A 23927-nucleotide genomic window follows, 5' to 3' on the forward strand; every position below is an offset into this window, starting at 1 on the left:
GACAGTGACTCCTACATCTGGCACGGTAGTATGATTGTTCTGAACTGTGCCTCTCTATAATGGTCGACGTTACTATGGAAAGCCTGCATCATCGGGACTACAGCTGTATCTAATTATTCGAGGATGCAGGACTTTTTGTAAGAAAAGGCTGTGCAGAATATGGGCTGGCTTTCTCAAATCCTTCTCTTCCCCCCACTTTCCCTCTCAGCTGTGCTCCTTCGGCAATGCCACAGTCCCCACTCTGATGAGACGATGAGAACCTACACCCGTGGGGCCCCACAGTCTTCTTCATAAGTCTGCTGTGGCCCCTGCTCGCCCGGCTGGCGGCGGCGGAAGTGGACCCCAGCGGAGGAATCCCCTTCATGGAGGCAACTACAATGGCCATCCCATGCTGTACTTCAGTCGGGGCGATGTGGAGGCGCTGCAGTACGCAGCCACCGGCACTCATCGGGACATGGCGAGGAGGATACGCGAGGCTGGGGAAAGCATGCTGGAGCATCCCGAGATGTACCTGCCCCCCTGGAGCCCCGCAGAGTTCAGCGCCCGCTGGAACGAGGTTTACGGAAACAACCTGGGCGTGCTGTCCATGTTCTGCGTGCTGTACCCACACAGGGCCGGGGCCCTCGACCTGGTCAAAGACTACATGGAGAGGATGGCGTCTCAGCCTAGTTGGTAGATTTTCTGTCTTTTTTATTATTTCATCTCTTTAATTTGACACAATGATTTGAGGCCATGTGCAACAGTCTGTTCACTGTGAAATATCTCTGTAAGAAATTTAAACCACCCTTTTTCTTTTTAACGAGACAAACAGGAAATCTGAGTTTAATCAAATTTATCTGAGATGGTGCTTGATATCTGTTTCCACCCCCATGTGTGCATCGGCCGGGTATTCATGCTAAATCCTCCCCTCAGAGGCTTTCTAGTCCGCCCCTTCTCCAGAGCGTTCTCACTTTCCTCTGTGGGCAGAGCTCTGGTAAAGATGCATTGTAGTCTGATAAGCCTGTGGTCCAGGAAATATGTTTAGCAGCTGTTTGCTGAACATGAAAGGAAATGAAATGTTCAGATGTGAGCTGAATAGCCCAGTGCAGGGGCCCCGAAGCTCAAGGCCCAGGTGACCAGACAGGGATGCACTCCACTCGGACTAATTTGATTAATTGTCAAAATGATTTAAACCAGGGTTCCCACAGATCCCTTTTTTAAAAAGAGTGTCCAATTTTTTGGGAGGAAGACAATCAGTTTAAAATAAAATGAGCTGAAATGATCCAGTAATTTAAAAGGAAAGAGCAAAGACTAGAGCAAGAAAGGTTTCTGCCCTTTGAGCCACTGCTTTACAGTATTGCTACGATGGATTATTAAATGGCCCTAGGATTACGGAGGTCACAGATTAAAAACAAATTAATTTAAAAAGAGTGCACAATGTAAGCACAGCATGAGCTAAAATAATGAAAATCTAAAGCTAGATATTGATACTCAACATCGGGTAATGAAACAGGGCCCAGTTTAGTCCTTATCATCTCCTTTGATATTATGTTGTAGTTGTGAATATTCCCATCAAATGTACTATTGATCATATTAGCGCTAACCCTAAAATCGGAGATTCTGTCACGTACATAAATAACGTAGTTAACAGGAAAGAATAGTTATTGTATTTCCCTCTAATGCTCTAGATAATACACAGTTCCATAGATTTTAATCACAGATTCATACCATATACAAAAAATACTAGGGCTGGGACAATATGCTTTTGTCCCGATTCGATTCTTTAAAGATACGTGAGTGCCAATTGGATTTGTATTGTCATTTTTCATTTATTGCAATTTTAGAAGTATTGTGAGTGGAGAGTATTGAGTATTGCGATTTTCTTTTCCTTCTTTAACAAAAACTAAAGTTTGATAATGAGACATTTAAAAAAACTGTTTTCTAACATGTAAAAAATACATGAATGAAAAATATTGAAAAGAATCGCTTTAAAAAATTGTTGCAAAAGAAATCAGGGTAAATACAATTTTAGATTTTGGTCCCCGACCATAAGAAATTAAATTATGTAGGAATCAGTAAATAATCCGCCGTGAGAATCAGCTGAATCCATCCATTCAGCCCATTTCTGGACAATCCTCTGGCTTTTCAGTGTCAGCCATGGCTGAATGCCACGCAGGCGTCAGCCTTCAACGCTGCGTCCTTATTTCCCTAACAATGTAATTAAGTCGGAAGTTAGTTCTGCCTCCAAGTGCAAAGTGGCTGAGAGGTGGAGTACAGCCATTCACTACGCCCCACAGCTTCCTTCTCCACAGCTTTTATTTCAAAGACTAAAGGAAGGAAGGTCTCAGAAAATAATGCTTGGAGAAGGTGTTGGGGACCATGGTAACCTCCTGTTCATTCACACATATTCACATCCTCTCACACAATCAGTGCTCACTAGCTACATATGGGGATTTTTTAACATTAACCATCATTGTTTTAGTTCTAATGTATATGTAAAAACATGTACATTTATCCATAAACTAAAGTCATCCAATCCCAAAATGTGGATACACGTTATCTTGTTCTAATGTTTAATTACATAACATGACACTGCATTAATATACTCTATATGTATTATTTTTACTGCAGTGTGGTTGGATCTGTAGACATGAGAAACCAAAGGTCCACAGAGGCAGAGCAAGTGTACGCCACTGCTGTCTGTTAATAACATAAACCTTAACTCTTCCTTCACACCGAGGATTGTGGCTGCAACAACTCTGAGACCATAGTTTCTCTTTCACAGGGGAAGACATCATATGTTCATAATGCTACAGAGACATCCGGGCTAGGGGTTTATTACCAAGGGCTTGCCTAGTTACAGCTGTTCACCCTGAGATGAACATTTTCACCCTGAGATGAACCAAATGTTATTTGAATGAATCGGCCACATATTCTAAAGGTTTATTTTCTCTCCTGATAATATGCCAACACTTAATAAACGTGTAGAAATGATTAAAAAAAAGACACACATATGCCTAGTTCCCATATGGATCCAAACACTTAATTGTATAACAATAACAGTTGTTGGGCAAATATTAAAACAGCAATGGGATGCCTGGGTAGCTCACCTGGTTGAACGTGCGCCCCATTTACAAACCTGTCAATAGAGGCAGAAAAACAGTATGAGCCTGGCTGTAATTCTCCACCATTACAGATGATTGATGCAAAATTAATTGTGGCATACTTACGTAGCTATCCAAAGTCCACACAAGTCAGCTCCCAAAGTATCCTGAATAAAACAGGCAGAGCAAGAACTCCAGTCATTTGGACTGTACTATGTGGACTGGGAATTGCAACAGTAGTTGCGCTGTGACTGATGACTGATGTCCACAAGAAGAGACAAGAGTGCAGATTAAGAAAGAAAGGACTTTACTGAAGACCTAGAACAGTCTTCATCTCACAAATGCAAAGATGAATTTGTAGGCAGTAAAACACCACGTGTTCTCCTGTATGACCAGTAGCTCATAGTGGCTGGTGTTAATGTACTAATGTCAGCACAGGGGTTTCCTTTTTTTCCCAAAAATTAGATGAATCAGATCATGGGAAAAGACGACCCATTTCCCAAGGAATTCCGGGAAATGGTTGTTTAAAAAAAAAAGCTTGAGTAATGTATTGATAACCTTCAAATATGCGTTCCCAAATCCCAAACAGACTTTTTTTTTTTTAATATTATTTATATCATTATTTTGCCAGGTGGAATGTAAGGGACTTTTTGCAGAACTCCATTATAAAAACTAATGAAATCTGCCAAAGTAAACCATTGAATGATTCCTAAACCATTCTATTAAACAAAATCCATTCTGTGGCTGTTGAGATTTGTAAGCCCGACGCGCTGTACCATGTTTCATGTTTCTGCAGAACCGGAACCTGCTGAAAAGCAGTTTTTAAACTGAGTCAGGCCCGTTTACATTGTAATGTAATGTTACTTGTAACTTTCCTGTATAATAAATATGAATGCATGAATGAAAAGCGTACATACTACACATCAGTCAATCTCTACTTTAGATACATATCAGTCAGTCCTTTGCCTTTACAAATCTTCTCTCCTTGATAGATATAGATAGATAGATAGATAGATAGATAGATAGATAGATAGATAGATAGATAGATAGATCGATCGATCGATCGATCGATCGATCGATAGATAGATAGATAAATAGATAGATAGATAGATGGATAGATAGATAGATAGTTTTTTTAGACATCCCGAAGGAAACTTGCGCTATTTATGTGAAATACATTTTAGCATTTCCCATTATCCTGTTCCTGTTTTAACAACAACATATCCACATTTGATTAAATGCCGATATCCACTGACTACATATACATTCTTCGTACTTACACTACTTTATTCTATTCAATTCCTTTCCTTGACCTAACATTTTTACTCCCTAAATCCTGATTACAAGATTTTTTTTTTTTTTGTCATCAAAGGTTCTAGGATTTTGTAAGATTCGATCAGCTCAGCATCATTTTCTGTGATTGCTCAAGCAGCCCAATCCTTCTTATTCGGCTGCCTGGCTGCTGTGTTGCCTCCAGCCGTTAGACAGGTGGGAGGGGGGTTTACTCGGCTTGGTATTAATGCAATTTGCAGGACATTTTTCACAATATCAGTATGTGTGCCACAGAGCAGAAGCAAGAAGCCACTGAGCATGTGTTTTCACATCTTAACAACACACTGTGAGTTTTCTCCTTGGCTGCACTTTTCTTATGGTCACTGAACCTCTGAAGGCTTGTGCAGAGTGGCTCCAGGAATCAGTCAGCTGTGGTATTCACATCCTTCAATTAAGTCTCCGTCAACTCCAGGAACCATGTTCCGACGGGGAACTCCTACTTTGTGGCATACTGGTGCCTGCTTCATTTTTTTTCTTTTTACACAGTCTGTGCAAACATACAGAAGGGAGATTCTGTGTGCTTTGGCATAATTCAATATACAGCTCAACTGTGACCTGGCATACATTTCATTATAGTCTTCCCTTTTGCTATATGGGTAAATTGCAACATAAAGAGCAGTCAATGAGCTGACAGGAAGTCATTTAAAAAAAAAAAACTCAGCTGCCACTTAACATGTGGAACCCATGTATTACTAACACCAAAGGGATTTTTTTGTTGCCCTTTCCTGCTTTATTCCAACACACTTTAAGGGTGCTTTCACACCTATAGTGTGATGTTGAATTTTTCGTTTGGTTCTGTTTGCGCTGCATTTTGTTAAATCTTTTAAATAGTACTGGCACAATTCACAAACACATTCGTACACTGGTGGCTGAGGCAGCCATACAAGGTGCTACCACCTCATCAGATAAACATTCATGCACATTTACACTCAGCGCAGTATCAGGAGCAGTTCTGGGTTCACTGGGTTCACTGCGACATGGGACTGCAGGGCCAGGGATTGAACCAACAACCTGATCCTTGTTAGGTGACTGCTCTGCCACCTGAGCCACGGCTCTAAACATCACACACGGTCAGAACGATCGCTTGTTTATTGGACGGAATATTTGAGTGAAACTCTCCAACACTTCTGGTCTCAAATTTATAACGTATTGGGGTTTCTGATTCTGCTATAGTGTTTCTTAGACTGTATTTTAGAAGAAGGCAAACTATGTGAGCAGCTGACAGACAGCGAGGGAAGGAGAGGGCGGCCCTGATGGAAGAGAGATTATCATGTGTTGTCACACAGACGACCAACGATGTGTGCTCAGAATAACTTATGGATCTGAAACGTTTCATTCCTTAATTCAGATTTTGCATGCTAGTAAATGCACTTTTCTTACCTAAAGTAACCTAAAATCTAGTGCACATAGAAGCAAACTGAGGCCCCTTTTTTTGAAGCGTCTGAGCGAGGGGGGGGGCAAATCTTGCTAGCTTTCCAACCTTACCAACCCTGCCTTCAATGGATGTCAACGAAAAACACAGCATTGGTTTCTCAAATGAGTAATGAAATATAAAATAATATAAATAAAATGTCCAAGGAATCAGCAACAGTAGACTGTCCATGTCAGACGTGTTCTCACCTCCTGGAAATTTGGATTAGACATCAAGACGTGTGGATGCGGATTACACCGCAGCCGGATAGAAGTTCCTGAACCTTGTCGTCTCTCCAGTTAGACATTTTCTTTGTGTGTCCCATTTTCTTTTTCACCCTCGGATGTTTGTTTTTCTTCCCGTTCTTACAGCCGTACGTCCAACGTCATCAACACGGCCACCCGCTCGCTGTAAGTTCTCACAATATTACTTTACACAGACTTTGTACTCGGGTGCTGGAAGGGTAAATTTTAAAGGTTTAATGTCCAGTCCAACTGATTGGGACATTTGAGTTCTCACATGTCAACTCTTGTGTCTAGATGCATTCAGGGTCCCAGTGCCTGTGTGAAAGGGGCTTTAGATCAGAGCTATGGTCTGAAGGGTGTCACTGTTCATTTTGTACTGCATTAAAGTTAACAGTTAGAGAGCAACACTCTGTCAGCGGCAGGTTAACAGCTGTGTTTTGTTATTGAAAAGCCTAAAAATAGTAAATTCATTCCCGTATAGTAATATATTCAGACACCACTGTGTAGACTAATGCAGTGCAAAACAAAGAGTCCGGGTTGTCAGACCATGGATTATGAAAACGAGTTTGAAGAAACAAGTGCCTAATGGTGCAACCCATGTACCGATAACCGAACCAAACAATTGTGACATGGATGTGGTTCCAAAATCACTACTAGGAAATACATGCTATCACAAAACTTTTTTGTCCTCCAGCCAAATGGCTAGTGAAGGTCCACATTTTTTGCAACTCCTCAAAAATGTTGTTTTTTGGCTGGTGGGTGAAGAAAATGCCCCAGCCACTTGCATATTTTACCAACATTGGGCTAGTAGACAGTGATAATTTTGGACCCTGCATGGTGTATAACTAAGTTCCAAATAAACGATCAACATTAAATCCCAAATTAAATACACAGCATTCAGTGTATCTGTACCCATATCCTTTATTATTATTGGCAAATGAGCTAACAGTTAACAAAGAAATCAAATCCGACATGCTCTGTCGCAGGTAGCATAACCATGGCTGTAAACTGACGGCTGTTCACAGAGCTGCTTAGTTTTGATGTAATTTTGTTTTGATTGTTTCAAAACCTCAAACTTATTTGAATGAAAGCGTCAGTGAACCGTGGCCAGACATCATGACGTCGGTGCTCGTTTAGATTTCGACAGAATCCTTGTGTATATTTCAGCATGATTTATTGACCTAGTTCAGCACTTGGTTTCAACACCACATCTGAAGTTCCCTTCTCTTTAACTACAGTGAGCAGAATGATTACAGAACACCTTTCTCTCTTTTACAACGTCAACACTAAGAAGTCAGCCTTCTCAGATCCTAGCGCCGGTTAACAAGGAGACAATTTGCTAGACTAGGCTATACTTTTACTGTCTCTTTATTGGTAAGCAATGGTGCGGCAGTTGCGGTGTAAAATGCTACTCAGCATCTTTATTTTTGCTCTCAAAGTGAATCATTGTTTTACAGCTGTGGTGGGGATAATTACACGGCTTCTTGTTCATGATAAACATTTTCCAGTGCTTGATTTAAAGAGTGAACATTTCACACCTGATTACCGCGGAGTGTTTATTTTCCAGCTGCTCTGCATATGTCCTGACGCCTCGCCTTTAGCCCGTGTGTTGGTGTTTGTGTTGCAGGTTGGTTAAAGATGCCCCCTGGGATGAAGTTCCTTTGGCGCACTCTTTGGTCGGGTTCGCCACCGCTTACGACTTCCTGTACGAGTACTTGAACAAGGGCCAGCAGGAGCGATTCCTCCAGGTGATCGGCAACGCGTCCCGCCTGATGTACGAGAAGTCCTACGTCCGAGGCTGGGGGTTCCAGTACCTGCACAATCACCAGCCCACCAACTGTGTGGCGTTGCTCACTGGAAGCCTGGTGTACATGACCCAAGGTTAGCGGATCAGGAGGCATGTCTCTGTAATGTGTTTTTAAAGCAGGGCCAGAGCCAGACGTTGTTAACATCCAAGGTTGAGCCCAAACCTGGGGGGGGGGGGGGGGCGCATGCTCCATTTACGGCAGCTATATGGATTATTTTTCAAACCATTTGATTATAGAAAGCCTAAAAATCTGCAAATCATTTGGGCAAAGCATAGACAGTAGTTGCTAAGGAATAATACATCCTGTTTTTTAGGATGTAGCTCTACATCCTTCTGAAACCAGAACACAAACCATGTTGAGGATGACCTTTTTCCTTCCTGCCACCTAAATAGAGCCAATAATTGTCTGATGTTATTATTTTACAGTTACATAAGATTAGTAGGGTCAGAATTTGGCGTGCACTGCATTACTAATTTTGAAAAAAAGGCAATATTTTCCCAGTAATGATTTGGCATCCAGTCTGAGGGGAAATGACACAAAGTTGAAGTTATTTTAAAAACCTCAAAGATTAGGGCTTTTGAGAAAACATGGGCCCCAGGAGCTCCGGCCCTGTCCCAGAGCCCAAAGAGGAGCATGTTGGTCAGTTTGTACTGTGTGTCAACACTTTGGTCCAGAGCAGGAGACCTTTACAACCAGCGGCTAAGATAGTGATGAACTTTGGTAGAAAGAGATTCACATCCACCAAGGGAGGATTGGGGGATAGGAATATCCCCTTGTATTTCCTTTATATCTTCAATCAAAAACTCTTCATCGGCTCTGATATGAAACAACTAGTGATTTCCTCCTTCTCTCAGCCAGCGAGCTCGTTGCAGTTCTGTGTGCAGCTTTAGGAACCTGCTTTGCTTACCTCAGCATTAACAAGCTTCAACTCAACTAAAGAACTTTCATTAGTCTGGGTTTAGTCTCACATGGTCTCAGGGCTGATTCAGATTTACACCCAGCTAAGGTGCTGTTGTAAAGGGATTACAGTAAAAAATGTCATTTTTGACATAGCACTCCAGATTATGAAATGTTAAAGGGCTGGGACGGTATACTTTTATCCCGATTTGATATTTTCCCGATTCCCATGATTTATATCATGGGATTTTCATTTATTGTTATTCTAGAAGTATTGTGATTCTCTTGTCCTTCTTGAACAAATACAAGTTGAATAATACACTTTTAGAGACAATATATCATGAGACATTTTAAACAAATGGACTTTGTTTTTTCTGCTTTCGCTCTGTTTTACTGGAAACAAATGTGACGTAGTCACCGTCAGCGGTACCATAGAAACAGGAAATATTTAGTTGAATCATTGATATATATCAATGATTCAACTAAATATTTCCTAAACATTGGGTTTCAAAGTTCACACAACATACCCACAGATTTAGATAGATAACAGGTTAAATAGATAGTTATAGAGTTGGTAGGGCTGCAACTAACAATCCTTGTCAATCTTGATTAATCTCCCAATATGTTTCTCACTTAATCAGACAATCATGTTGTCTTCACATTTGAGAAGCTGGAACTTGACTGTGACTCATTTTTTATTAAATGAGTAGCTGCTGATTCATTTTCCATCAATCATCTACTGAATTAACTCATTATTTCTGCTCTAAAGGTTACTTTAACTTTGTTTAGTTCAAATAATGTCAGTATATAAAGTATGCACTGTATATACACAAGCATGAGTAAAATGATTCATTGTTTATCATGGGAATAGTTTTCATAGATTCATTTTCTATCCATCATAATAATCCTTTGTAACTGTTCTGCAGATGAGCTTTTGCACATTGTGCCTTCAGGTCCGGGCTTAATTCTCTGCAGCATTTCCTTTGTGAGAGCCAACATGATTGTGTCTTTTTGCACCAATGTCATGCACTACATATTGAAAGCGGCAGCAGAGAAAGGTTTTCAGAAGGTAAATGCCTGCAGTGCAGCTTGCTTTGCATGCAGCTATCTTGATTTCTGGTTGAAAAGATCCAGCCCTGATGTGAACGTAGTGACGGCTGGTTTACAGAGAGCCGCTGTGGTCTCAGCGGTTTTTATCTGAGGCTTTTTTCGTAGAGGGTAACAACAGGCGCAACGCTCTGTGGACACTGAGGAGAGTTATGGCCTGATTAGTCTCGCAATGCCAGACCAGCGCTGTGGAGGGTCTGGCGAGTCCACACAATATTCCGGGATGGGAGAAAAACGTGCTCTGGTTTATTGGTATCTCTTTAAACCAATCACAATCGTCCTGGGCCGGACTCAATAACTTGTTTTGGTGGAACATGTGTACGTTCAAAAGTAGTTTTAGTCGTGCAACAGCAAACTCCGATTGGACAGATAGTCTAGCTAGCTGTCTGGATTTACCCTGCAGAGATCTGAGGAGCAGGTAACCATAGTCCTCAGAAATCCACCACAGAGCCAGAGGAAGGAGATGGACAACAGGTTGAAAATGAGGGACATCCGGCACAATTTCCAGCGGCACCTGAACAAATCCAAAACATTGTGGATATAGGTTGTGGCCTGATGGAATGGACTTGTTTTGGCTTCAGTTCATTTCATGTTGCGCTTAGGAAACACTGAATCTGTCTGTTACCTGCTCGGTTTTTACGATGGCAAAAACAGCAGCCCTCATGTGGAGATTATAGTTTAGATCTAGCAGGGGTAAACACAATAGCTTCTTAGAAGATTGCTCACACATAATCTATTTGCAATACTCTCATTTAACTGCTTCATTTAGCAGTCTCACTCAAGTGTCTGGCTGAACACTGTGCAGAGGCCTGACTGCATTCCATTTTTGTATATGTATCATTCATTTCCTGTGCAAAGGGATGACATTATGTCCAAATATTATTCTGCCAAGTTGCCTGTGTATAAATGGAAAGTTTCCAATGACCACTACCAGAAGGAATAACTAGCTCTGTCTTCTTCTTTATTAATTATCTGATACAAACTTAAGGCCCCATTGCTGACTGTTAGACCCTAAAATAACTTTAGGGCAAAATGCTATTAGAATGAGCAATTCATTTCACTCATTGAAATTGGAAATATGCATGCTGCTGTCTGTGAGAGCAGTGACAGACTTTGGTGTAGATAAGCACATAGGAAGGAGCAGCACATTCCAGATACGGGTGTTTGCTTGTTGGTGCATGAAGCTGAAAGTTCAATTTGACTGTGCAGTTTACCCACAGTTCATAGTAAACCCCACCTCCCCTGTCCGTCACATCCTTCCCACTGGCCAGCAACAGAGTCTTGCTTAAGCGGCCTACACATGACCCGCGGTAAAACCGCTCTGCGCTGTGCCGTTCCATTGTTACAAATATCCCCCAAACTCCTGGCTCCTCTCCTTTCCTCTATCACTCTATCACTGCTTTTCATTTGAAGCCTATACCACGTCACATGAATGCACCTCCCCCACCATTGAGCAGTCAGACTAAAACATAGTATTTCATCATTGACTCGGTCCTGCCCCTGATATTAAACAGATGAGAAAACAAAAGGCCAGCAACGAGGTCAGTTTTACACAAGATGCTTGCCGTGCGCTCTGATGTGCAGACAAACTGAAGGCCGAGCAGAGAATAAGTCAACGAGCGTTGTTGGAAACAACAAATCCCCTTGACCTTTCACATTCCTGTAGACATAATGTGTGCTGAGGGAGGGATGTGGGTGTCCAGCCACATCCCTCAGCAGCATTATCCCCTCTGTTAGTCATTAGGCAAGCCAGCCACATCAGTAGACTGGGGGGAAATTAGAGCTGAGAGTTACTGTACACCAAGTGCATGTATGATGGAGTTTGTCTGGTATGTGTTTTTCCTTTTAATGTGGTGATCATTCTCTCTTTTTATTTCTCCTTTCTTGTTATCGTGTTTGGTATTTCAGTAATTTTAGTCGTATGTTCAGCACTGTGTCATCATTTTCCTTAGATTTAGTGTTGATGACATTGGAGTTCCAGTACATGGTACTTCCTTTTCTTGGTTCAGTTATGGTGACTGACCTTGCTCCTGCTTACTGGCCATTTTCAGTTCTGTTTATTTTTATATTTTTATTTAAATAACAAGCTGCTGATGCTACTGCTGAACATCTAAATTGCATTCTCTTTAGTTGTGTTTTCATGCACTTATTTTTTGGTGCATTTTGAAGCATCGCATTACAAAAGCTGGATGGAAACGGCAACATTTTGATCAAACTTTCTCAGTTGCACTAAAACGTTTTCACGCTCTCTTGAGGTGGTTTTTATATTTGTGGAAAAAGAGTTGTTGCTCTAAAAGCATCAACAGAGAACACAAAACATAAAAGAATAGCAAGGGCGTTCCACAGAGTCCGAGCAAACCACTTCAAAGGCATGGGCACTTTTTTAGGCCTTTATTGACAGGACAGCTGAAGAAATGACAGCGGGAGAGGGGGGGGATGACATGCAGCAAAGAGCCGCAGGTCGGAGTCGACTGAGCTATCCAGGCGCCCAGCGCTTTCAGTTTTTGAGTGCGAGGGACCAGTAACTACTAAAGGAAACTACTAGAACTGTTGGGTCCTTGTAAATTCTGGAGTGTGGTCTAGACCTACTCTATCTGTAAAGTGTTTTGAGATAACTCTTGTTATGAATTGATACTATAAATAAAATTGAATTGAAATTGAATTAACCCTGGTCAGAAGATAAGAGTGACCAACTGATAATGTAAGGATGGAGCAGGTCAGATGTGGTCACATGGTGCCTGACCATGCAGGGCTCTACATGTCAGAACACCAACCTTAAAACGAATCCACAACTTGATAGGAAGCCCCTGTATAGAGGGTAGGATAGGAGTGATGGGAGTCATCCTGCTGGACCGGTTCAGCCGTGCAACAGCAACCTGGATAGGATTGGGCATCGAGAACCGGTTCCAACTAAATTACATTATTACAATGATCGGCTTCAAAACCAAATTTTCCAAACACTTCCAATGAAAATACGATTCCATTGGAATCATTTGGAAGGTTGCACTCGGTTTTTAATCTGATCATCGGTTCCAAGTTTGACACACGCACGTTTTGGTTTCCGTAGCGGCCACCGTTCTTCCAGGGGCTTGTTGTGTTGTGTGGCTTTATTTCACGTTGAAAAAGCCCTGTAAAACTGTAAATCACCATAGAGTCCAAATAAAATGTTCCTCTTATTTGTAAAATAAGCATGGGACCTGTTTCAGCTCCACCCCTCAAAGAATCGGCAACAAGAATTGATCAAATCCAAAATCGAAAGGAAGAATTGGAATCAGAATTATTGAAATCAAAATGTCGCACAACCCTAAAACTGGACCAGTGTGTAGATGGTCCAGAGTTAAAGTAACTTGAACCCGGTTGTTTCTCAAACGTTGTGTGTATTTTTCCCAGAAAGCTTTGAATGAGAATGAAATATGTTGAACGTGCGGCCCTGGACTGCGTAAAACTCTGTTTGTGCAAATATGTTTTTTGTGCGCGCCAAGAGTTCCTGTTTGATGGTAAATACCTGCTCTGTGTAGACCAGCCCCAAAACCAAACAGTGTTGGGGACGACCCCTGTGGGCGGGAGCTGGCCAGTTACCAACGATGGCCCCAGGATTCCTCAACGAATGGAGCTAGAGCGTTTATGTGGTTGCTTGTTCTCATAGTAAAGGCTATGTGTGTGTGATCTGGTGTGTGTCAGAGAGTATACACGGTGTGGTGTGCCCTGGCGGAGTCATGCTTTCCATCCCCACAGCTAAATTGTGTGTGTGGAAGGTTTCTCCAGGTAACAGACTAAGACGTTGTTGGCTGGAATGCTGTGTTTCATTCATTCCATTAGTGACATAACACACACACACACATACACACTCTAATATACTATATAACACGGCGCCTGAGTCACTTTGTAATGCAGGATCTCTCATTTTAAGTCTTGTTGCAAATATGTATAAATAAGTGAAGCACTTTCATGGAAAAAACGATAACTGCACAGTAGAAATCTATTTATGTTGTATAATACGTGTCGGCAGTGATTGTAGGCTGGGGCACTTTTAATGAAAAACAGCTCTTTTAATCTGATTTAAATGTATCAACATAGAAACAAGGGAGTTCCCCTTTGTGCCAAAAATGTAATTCTCCTTTCCGGTAATACAGAAGCAAGAAAGTGTTCTGTCTAAAGATAGCTGAACTTAACGAAAATTGTTTGCATGGTGATTTTTTTTTAACAATTTTACAATCAATTCTTTTCACTAGAATCAATATGTTTTACCGATTTTAACGATTTACCTAAAAATGTCCTGTTTATACGCTACCGTCGACAGCAACTACATCATATACACGTTTCCAGGAAACATAGCTAAAGCAAAAAAAAGCAGAAATTCCATGATATGTTCCACTAAATGTTGTTATTTACAAGTGAAATAAACGTCAGATTGACATGTGATGTGCATTCTCTGTATTATGTGTTTTTAGAAATCTCTCATTTCTAAAAACACAATATATTGTCTCTAGAAGTGTTTTATTCAACCTAAGAAGGACAAGAAATCGCAGTACTCAGTACTATTGAACCACAATACTTGTTGGGCCCTATTTTACCGATCTAGGCGCACGACATGAAACATTATTGACTGTAGAACAGATTTTTGTTGGTCAACGGCACAATCCCTTCCTGCTGCCTCAAGATAGCAATACGCCAAGAATACACCTGTACACACCTCCCTGTAAGACCAGCATGCCCAGAATACACCTGAACACACCTACCTATGAGACCAGCATGCCCAGAATGCACCTTAACACACCTCCCTGGAAGACCAGCACACCCAGAATGCACCTGAACACACCTCGCTGTAAGACCAGCATGCCCAGAATACACCTGAACACACCTACCTATGAGACCAGCATGCCCAGAATGCACCTTAACACACCTCCCTGGAAGACCAGCACACCCAGAATGCACCTGAACACACCTCCCTGTAAGACCAGGACACCCAGAATGCACCTGAACACACCTCCCTGTAAGACCAGCACGCCCATGGGCGCACTAATGGGTGCTGGACGGGGATTTGAGTCGGTCTTAAACTAGCAAAGACACTTGCGTCAGGCTTTGCGCTGCGCCCGATGCAAGATTGGGTCTGTGATGCATTCTTTTTAGAAAAAAGTCAGTTTTTAGAAATGTCTCAGTCTCTAGAAGTATATAGGGATGTAATAATTACCGGTGTATCGGTAAACAACAGTAGAAATGTTGACAGTAACAATTACAGAGAGAGAGAAAGAGAGAGAGAGAGAGATATTATCGGCTTGATAATATTGCTGTTGCTGTGTTTGTTATTGCATAGCTGATAGATGTGCAGATTGTTTAATAATACTTGTGTAGCCACTAGTTGATACTCAGGTTGTGTTTGCTAGTAATGTGCAAGCACCAGTAAGCAGACTAGCCTTTGGAGCCACGTGCTTAGCTATTGAAGGTGTATTACACTGTTTGCACCGTTATGGATATGTGTGCTGTAATGGATGTGGCTTATTCTCTGTTTGTTTTACTGAGCAATATGTTACATTTAAGTTAATTATTACAGAGAAATTCATGTAATTTTTAGTATTGTTTCTTTAGTTTTTGTAAATGTTCATAGTAAGTCAGATGCTTCTTAATGTGCATTATTATTTGCTTATATTTCAGAACCACATCCAACTTCACATGTAACATGTATAACTTCATAGTTAACTTTAAGTCAAGTCATATCTCTGGTTCTAGTTGTTACTGGAGCGGCCGGTGTTTCAGCAGCCAGTTTTCCATAGTTTTTACAAGCCTTTTGTCTATATTTTTGTAATATAATAAACACTGTTACACTTCTTGACTATTTCAGCTTGTGTAGGCCTATCACTTCTTTCGGAACATATTGAACACATTTTTAAAAATACTGCAATAATACCAAAAATCTTGATAATTTTGGTCAATATAACCGTGAGGTTACATTTGTATAACGTTACATCCCTAGAAGTATATTATTCAACTTTTGTTTTTGTGAAAGAAGGAAAAGAAAATCGCAATACGAATCCAAGCATGTTTTTGAATCAGACTAAAGCATGTGGTGCCAGCCCTAGTATTTATCCTGTGAAACCATCTCCACTTCCTGTGTTCCAGGTTACCTCCAGGAGGCCTACCTGTGGACCAAGCAGGTCCTGTCCATCATGGAGAAGTCCATGATCCTTCTGCAGGATGTGACGGACGGCTCCCTGTATGAGGGCGTGGCCTACGGGACTTACACCACCCGCTCTCTGTTCCAGTACATGTTCCTGGTGCAGCGCCACTTTGCCATCAGCCACTTCGACCACCCCTGGCTGCTGAAACACTTCGCCTTCCTGTACAGGACCATCCTGCCAGGTAACTGGCCCTTCACCTGTTGCAGCCAGCACAGTTTACTTTCTGAAAAGCTGGGAAAGGTATGTGATACCTTTTCACTGAAATGGATTTACTAAGCCTGTGGTTCCCATCCGTTGTGGTCCGAGGTACCCCCACAGTCCTCACTTACCCTGTCATCGAGCCCTAATGTATGTTTCAGATGTAAAACTGTTATATAAATTATATACAAGTTATTATCTTCATACAATTATACTGTGAATGCTTTTATTGTCGTTCATCCGTACAAACACTTGGCTCATAAATACTGCCTTAAGTAAAAACAAAATAAGTATAAAAAATAAATACAAATGCCACATTGTTAGTCAGTTTGGTCAGCAATCATACTAAAACTAGCCTACTAGGCTACTGCTACGTGGAGTGAAGCAGAAGATTAACATTAACATTACTAAAAACTAACTATTGTAACTATTTCTCAATTACTTTTAGCTAATAAACTGTCCTGTCATTACTTTTGACTACCTGTTTAAACTTCCGTGCTACATTGCTAACTAGGTTTCACACACTCTGATATAACTGCAACATGTAGTGTTCAGGTGTTACAGTTGACTTAATATTTATATGTGGATATATTCTTTTAATCAAATCATAATTTCATTTTTTTCAAATGAGTGGAGCTTTTCTTCAATCTTTCCACGTACCCTCTGGCAACCGCAGAAGTACTCCCTGGGGTACGAGGACCCCTGGTTGGGAGTCAGGGTATAAAGCCAGGAGGGCTGCACGATATGAGGAAAATATACGATAGCAATATCGCGAAAACAACATTACTTCCGATACATTAACAAATACTAAAATGTACTAATTTCTCCAATTTGGCTGCTTTCAGTATTCTGATAAAATACAACAAGGGTTGATTTTAAAACAAATGAAAGGAAATCATTTCACACGGTCCTTTGAATATGAAAGGCACCACTAAAAAAAGAATGTGAGTTTAAATCAGTTTATACCAGTTTAAAATGCAGTTTTATACTTGTATTGTTTTTCAAATAACAAAAAAAATCTAAAAAAAGTGTCTTTCACAATATGTGTATTGCGCCAGTTAAAATTGCTACGGCAATAAAAAAAAAATCAATATAGTGTGCAGCCCTGAAAGCCACCCAATCACAGAGCAGGTCAACATCTGTGAGTAAGGGTTGACTTAGCTATGAGTGACTGACACATCGGGTTAGTCCTACTGAGAATGCTCTATTCCAGAAGTTGGATGTATTGGATTAGACTGAAAACAACGTTGTGAGAGCAGCTTCTCCTCTGAGCCAATATGGGGTATGCATGCGTGTGGTTATTACCTTCCTGGATGCCTTTCAGAGCTGAGCAGAGATCTGCAGGATATGTGGTGTCCTGGGAGTTCTGCAGGTCAGGGGGAGGGCAGCAGCCGAGGAGGGGGCCTCTAGGTCAGCCTCGGACATTTCACAGCCCCCTGCCAACAGTTGGTGTGTTGTGGCTGAGCAGCACCGCTGTACTCAGAAAGCCCTAATTACATCAGCCAGGAGAGTCTTGGATCTGGATCCACAGTAGCAGCATGAGTGATCTGAGAGAGGCTAAAGACTTGAGTGTTTGCATTACTAGGTGCGTTACCAGCCATCTGTTTTCAGCTTTAAAAAGGTTTGAAATTTGCGCAAAAAGTGTTTTTACGCTTGGCTGAGGTGGAAAAGTTTGTTTTGATAAAAGCAAAATGCAATGTAAACAGATTTAGCGAATAAATGATGAAGCATATGCAGTGTTTCCCACAGAATTACACATGTGGACATCCGCCCCCTTCTAGCCACTCAAATTCAGCCATCACAAACCTGCTGCAATCAATCTTCTAAAAGTACTGAGCAGACCTTTATTGTTGCACCATCCAAATATAGCTTGCTAGCTCGAAGTTTGTTTGTGTTCCCCAAAACCAACAGAGTTTTGCGAGGGACTTCCAGCAGAAGATCCGGCGGCGATGTTCTACACTAGGGTTCTATGGCGCTCTTTAGATTATGTCATCTTGTTGCACCCTCTTTTTCTGCAGTGGTATAATGGTTTTCTGACTGGAGAATGCTTATCTCGAAGAATTCAGTTGCATTTTTTTGCAGATTTCCTTATAATTGCGATACATTTAGATGAAAACCTGACAACAGAAAAGAGTTAAAATATCAGTCAAACAGAGCACGTCGGTAGCCGAAAGGTTATTATCCATAAAAATGCCAAAGAAAATACATAACAGTCAATGTTGAGGCCTGAAAGCCGTCAAAGTATCAGCTGTAGTAGTGCAACTGAAACATCTGATTAGGGCTGCAAGTAACGATTATTTTCAAAGTCCATTAATCTGTTGATTATTTTCTCCATTAATCAATTAGTTGTTTAATCTATCAAAATGTCAAAACATGGTTACAAAGGTGGTTCAGTGTTTCCCAAAGCCCAAGATGACGTCCTCAATGTCTTGTTTTGTCCACAACTCAAAGATATTCAGTTTACTGTCACAGAGGAGAGAAGAAAGTAGAAAATATTCACATTTAAGATGCTGGAATCAGAGAAATCTTTTTCTTTAAAAAAAAATGACTCAAACCCATTAATGGATTATCAAAATAGTGGGTGATTCATTTAATAGTTGACAACTAATCGATTAATCAATTCATCGTTGCAACTCTAAATCAGATGATGTTCAAGCACAGAAAAGAGATCAAACGCCAGTTGGGAGGGACAAAGGGAGTAATAAGTGGACGTGCGCAAGTAAATTACTGTCAGGTCAAGTGGCAGTTGAAGTGAAAGCTGTGTGTTTTTAACTTTAAGCACTGAAAGGAGCTGAGTTGTCTGTGGGATGATTGCTGCCTTATTGCTGCCCATGTGTGTTGGGATGCTTGTGTGTTGGCATGAAGAGTGGTACTTACACAGTTAAAGAGCCCTGAAAGGAGCTGGAGTGTTCTAAGCAGCGAGTGGGAAACGTCAGTCGGTCGCTGTCCTCTCGCTGTATGTGTCTGTGTGTTAACATCATAGATCCAAGACAGTATTAAACGTTACTATTTCTCTTCATTCTGACTTTATCATTGCAAATAATCCCTGCCTAACCTGCAATAACATTAGCTTAATTCCTGCAATTGATATCTTGAAGAATGTGTTTCTTGTTTAGCCCTGCTTATAGGGATAGTGAAAAAAGACTTTACTTGACTAAGTGTTTTGTTTCTGCAATTTTTGTCTACAATTGTTGTTGGTTGACAGATGATTGACTGTGATTACATGCTGTAGTTCCGATAGCTGGTTTCTAAGAACCCGCTGACCACAGAGTGCAAGGCTTGCCTCACATAATTACAGACAACAAGACAGTGTGAACCATTTGTGCTTGGTTTGGGACTGAGCTGGGTCACAGCAGACGGGACTGAGGTTCACGCTGGGTGGGCACTTTTGTTTCAGATCCGTTGTCACAGGCCAAATATTTTGTACTGAGCTGTGTGCGGTAGTGTGCTGGAATTTACCAAGAATCAGCATATCGTTTGAAGTGATATTTTTATGCATTTTTGGCACTATAAACTTCAACATCAGCATCATGTCATCTCATTTTATTCCACCATCTCATCAGGATTTCAGCGGACTGTAGCCATTGCAGATTCCAACTACAACTGGTTCTACGGGCCGGAGAGCCAGCTGGTCTTCTTGGACCGCTATGTGTTACGTAATGGCAGTGGAAACTGGCTGGCAGATCTGATTCACCAAAACAGGGTGATGGAGGGGCCAGGGCAGGCTGGGAAAGGCCAGAGGTGGTGTACTCTCCACACAGAGTTCATCTGGTGAGCTGCTGAATTTTTATAATACAAAGGAAAATTACTTTTTCTTTTTTCATGTCACAATATACACTCACCGGTCACTTTATTAGGTACCCCATGCTAGTAACGGGTTGGACCCCCTTTTGCCTTCAGAACTGCCTCAATTCTTCGTGGCATAGATTCAACAAGGTGCTGGAAGCATTCCTCAGGGAGTTTGGTCCATATTGACATGATGGCATCACACAGTTGCCGCAGATTTGTCGGCTGCACATCCATGATGCGAATCTCCCGTTCCACCACATCCCAAAGATGCTCTATTGGATTGAGATCTGGTGGCTGTGGAGGCCATTTGAGTACAGCGAACTCATTGTCATGTTCAAGAAACCAGTCTGTGATGATTCCAGCTTTATGACATGGCGCATTATCCTGCTGAAAGTAGCCATCAGAAGTTGGGTACATTATGGTCATAAAGGGATGGACATGGTCAGCAACAATACTCAGGTAGGCTGTGGCGTTGCAACGATGTTCAATGGTACCAGGGGCCCAAAGAGTGCCAAGAAAATATTCCCCACACCATGACACCACCACCACCAGCCTGAAACCGTTGATACAAGGCAGGATGGATCCATGCTTTCATGTTGTAGACGCCAAATTCTGACCCTACCATCCGACTGTCGCAGCAGAAATCGAGACTCATCAGACCAGGCAACGTTTTTCCAATCTTCTATTGTCCAATTTCGATGAGCTTGTGCAAATTGTAGTCTCAGTTTCCTGTTCTTAGCTGAAAGGAGTGGCACCCGATGTGGTCTTCTGCTGCTGTAGCCCATCTGCCTCAAAGTTCGACGTACTGTGCGTTCAGAGATGCTCTTCTGCCCACCTTGGTTGTAACGGGTGGTTATTTGAGTCACTGTTGCCTTCTATCAGCTCGAACCAGTCTGGCCATTCTCCTCTGACCTTGGCATCAACAAGGCATTTCCGCCCACAGAACTGCCGCTCACTGGATGTTTTTTCTTTTTCGGACCATTCTCTGTAAACCCTAGAGATGGTTGTGCGTGAAAATCCCAGTAGATTAGCAGTTTCTGAAATACTCAGACCAGCCCTTCTGGCACCAACAATCATGCCACGTTCAAAGTCACTCAAATCACCTTTCTTCCCCATACTGATGCTCGGTTTGAACTGCAGGAGATTCTCTTGACCATGTCTACATGCCTAAATGCACTGAGTTGCCGCCATGTGATTGGCTGCTTAGAAATTAAGTGTTAACGAGCAGTTGGACAGGTGTACCTAATAAAGTGGCCGGTGAGTGTATATTGCAGGGGGGAAAAATATTGCAATGTCAGTTTTTTCCCAATATCGTGCATGCCTATTCTAGCGATTTGTTTAGCCGACAGACAGTGATAATGGTCTTGATATGTACTAATGATCTGAACTGTTCCTTGAAAGCAGCACCGTCACAGCTTTTCCCTCAGGGTTGCCAAAAGGCATTCTGGGAAAACAAAGGGAATCACATATGCACGGTACATGTAAATAAAGCAGGTTGATAAAAACTGGGGACACCAAAAGTGTAAATTGCAATTTGTAATCACATAATAACCTCTGGAAAACTGATAGGAATATCCATCAGGGGTTGCTTTTGATTATTGATGCCCATATTGGTATGTCATCCATCTGATATCCCTCTTCTCATGGTATTATTCTGCAGGTATGACCCAGGACTGTTTCCAAAGCCTCCTTCAGATTTCGGAACGTCCCAACTCCACTACTTTGAGGACTGGGGCGTGGTGACGTACGGCAGCGCTTTGCCTGCTGACACCAACCGCACGTTCCTCTCCTTCAAGTCAGGGAAGCTGGGGGGGCGCGCCATCTTCGACATCGTTCACATGAACAAGTACAAGGAGTGGATCAAAGGGTGGAGGAACTTTAACGCCGGCCACGAGCACCCGGATCAAAACACTTTCACCTTTGCGCCCAATGGTGTCCCATTCATCACGGAGGCACTGTACGGACCCAAGTACACTCTGTTGAACAATGCGGTGTTGTTTCGCTCCGCCATCTCAGGGAGTTGCTTTAAGCCGTGGGCTGGACAGGTTACGGAAGCCTGCGATTCCAAGTGGCTGAAGTACAAGGTGGGGTTGGCGGCGGATGCCCAGGGCAGAGTGGAAGCCGCCATGGAGAGACAGGGAATGGTCTTCATCCGTGGTGAGGGACATTCGGCTTATAATCCAGAGCTGAAGATCAGAAACTTCCAGAGGAACCTGCTCCTTCTTCACCCACAGCTCCTGCTCCTCGTGGACCACATCCACCTGGATCCAGACAGCCCAGCCGGAGCCATAACAGCCTTCTTCCACAACACGGAACTCCCATTCCAGGGTACAAAGGTGGACGGTGTTCATGGAGCGTTTGTATCACACGGTGAGGATCGGTATAAGATGTTTTGGATGGATGACACAGGCTACAGTAACAAAGGAGTGGTAGGTTACTGGAATTACCCTCGAGGGTACCCGTACAATGGCTCCAACTATGTGAACGTCACAATGCCATTGAGGTACCCACACACCCGGGTGGCCTACATTTTCTTTGGACCAGGCGTGGACGTGCAGAGCTTCAGCTTACGTGGCGACGACCAGAGAGTGGATATTTACCTGGCCACCAAGGATCACACCTACACCATCTACCTGCTGACGGGAGAGGTCAGCAGCAAGCCTCTGTTCGCCATGGTGCTGCTGGACAACAAAAAGATTGTGTTCGAGAAGGCAGCGGCGACGGCGGAAGACAGCTCGCCTGAGGAGGTCGAGGAGTACGTCAACGTGATGGAGGACAACCTCCAGCACGTCAAGCCCGTCTTCCAGCAGATGGAGAGACACATCCTCGGGCGGGTTCTCAACACCGCTAGCTTCCGTAAGACTGCGGAGCGCCTCCTCCAGTTCTCCGACAAGAAGAAGACGGAGGAGGTTATCGAGAAGATGTTCGCCATGTCCAAGAAACAGGGCAAGGGTAAAGGGGGCAAGAGAGTGAACCTTGGGGAGAAGCTTTCGGAGACTCTACCTGACATTTTTGCACAGATTGAGGTGAATGAGAAAAAAGTAAGACAGAGGACTTCAAAGCGTACGTATGAGGACAGTCCGGAGGAGGGAGAGGGAGAGTCGCGGGCCTTTATGGATTACACAGACGGCCGCAAAAACAGAAAGGGGGCCTTTGTCAAGGGCCGCAAATTCAACGAGGTTCACATGGTGGCCACGGCAGGCAGCGAGGGTCTGAACAGCACCGCCTCCTACATCCGACTCTTCCTGCTCCTGAACACCGCCACCTTCTTTCTGCTGCTGGCCGTGTTACTGACTCGCTTCCAGAAAGGTCGCAGTTTGCACACGCAGAGATGTTTCTACACCATCCTCCTGATCGACTGCTTCATCTTACTGTACCTGTACTCCTCCTGCTCGCACACGCAGTGTTAACGCCAGGAGGGCGAGGGGTCGTCTAACTTCAGGTAGGGCTGGGTACCAAATCAGTTCTTTTTAGGCAGCGACCAAATTGCCTCCTTAGTATCGAGTATCAAAAAATGCCTTGCCATTTTTACCCAATTACAATACCTAAGGAGTAAATATCATCGGAGTCAGTGAGCCAATCAGCATGCAGAATGCTTCTACCAAGATCTGATGGTGTCTGTGATTGGCTGTCTGACGTTACACGTCATAGAGACACGCAGGAAAAACTCTACGTAAAAATATATAAAAGGTTTCTTTGTAAATGTGTAACTTTGGTAATGCAAAAAGTATTGTTTACTGTTTACTGGGTGCGGTACCAAAGTCACAGTACTGGTATTGGTACCAGTATTACATTGTTTTGAATGATACCCAGCCCTAACTACAGATCCAATGAGCTGTTGTTCTGCACCCCCACACCTCAGTCAGAACCAGATCTTAGGA

At 42.5% G+C, this 23927-nt stretch overlaps 1 protein-coding gene across 1 annotated transcript; it reads left to right on the forward strand.

Moving 5' to 3' along the window:
- Positions 1 to 211: 211 nt before the first annotated feature.
- Positions 212 to 23512, forward strand: LOC116683474 (dermatan-sulfate epimerase-like). Its single transcript, XM_032509886.1, is given in 7 exon segments — positions 212 to 271; positions 274 to 360; positions 363 to 672; positions 7699 to 7952; positions 16001 to 16240; positions 19821 to 20028; positions 21707 to 23512. Coding segments are annotated over 7 exon segments (2868 nt in total). The 5' UTR covers positions 212 to 252; the 3' UTR covers positions 23457 to 23512.
- The last annotated feature ends 415 nt before the right edge of the window (positions 23513 to 23927 follow it).

This window comes from Etheostoma spectabile, unplaced genomic scaffold, assembly GCF_008692095.1.
Source record: "Etheostoma spectabile isolate EspeVRDwgs_2016 unplaced genomic scaffold, UIUC_Espe_1.0 scaffold00018999, whole genome shotgun sequence".
NCBI lineage: Eukaryota > Metazoa > Chordata > Actinopteri > Perciformes > Percidae > Etheostoma > Etheostoma spectabile.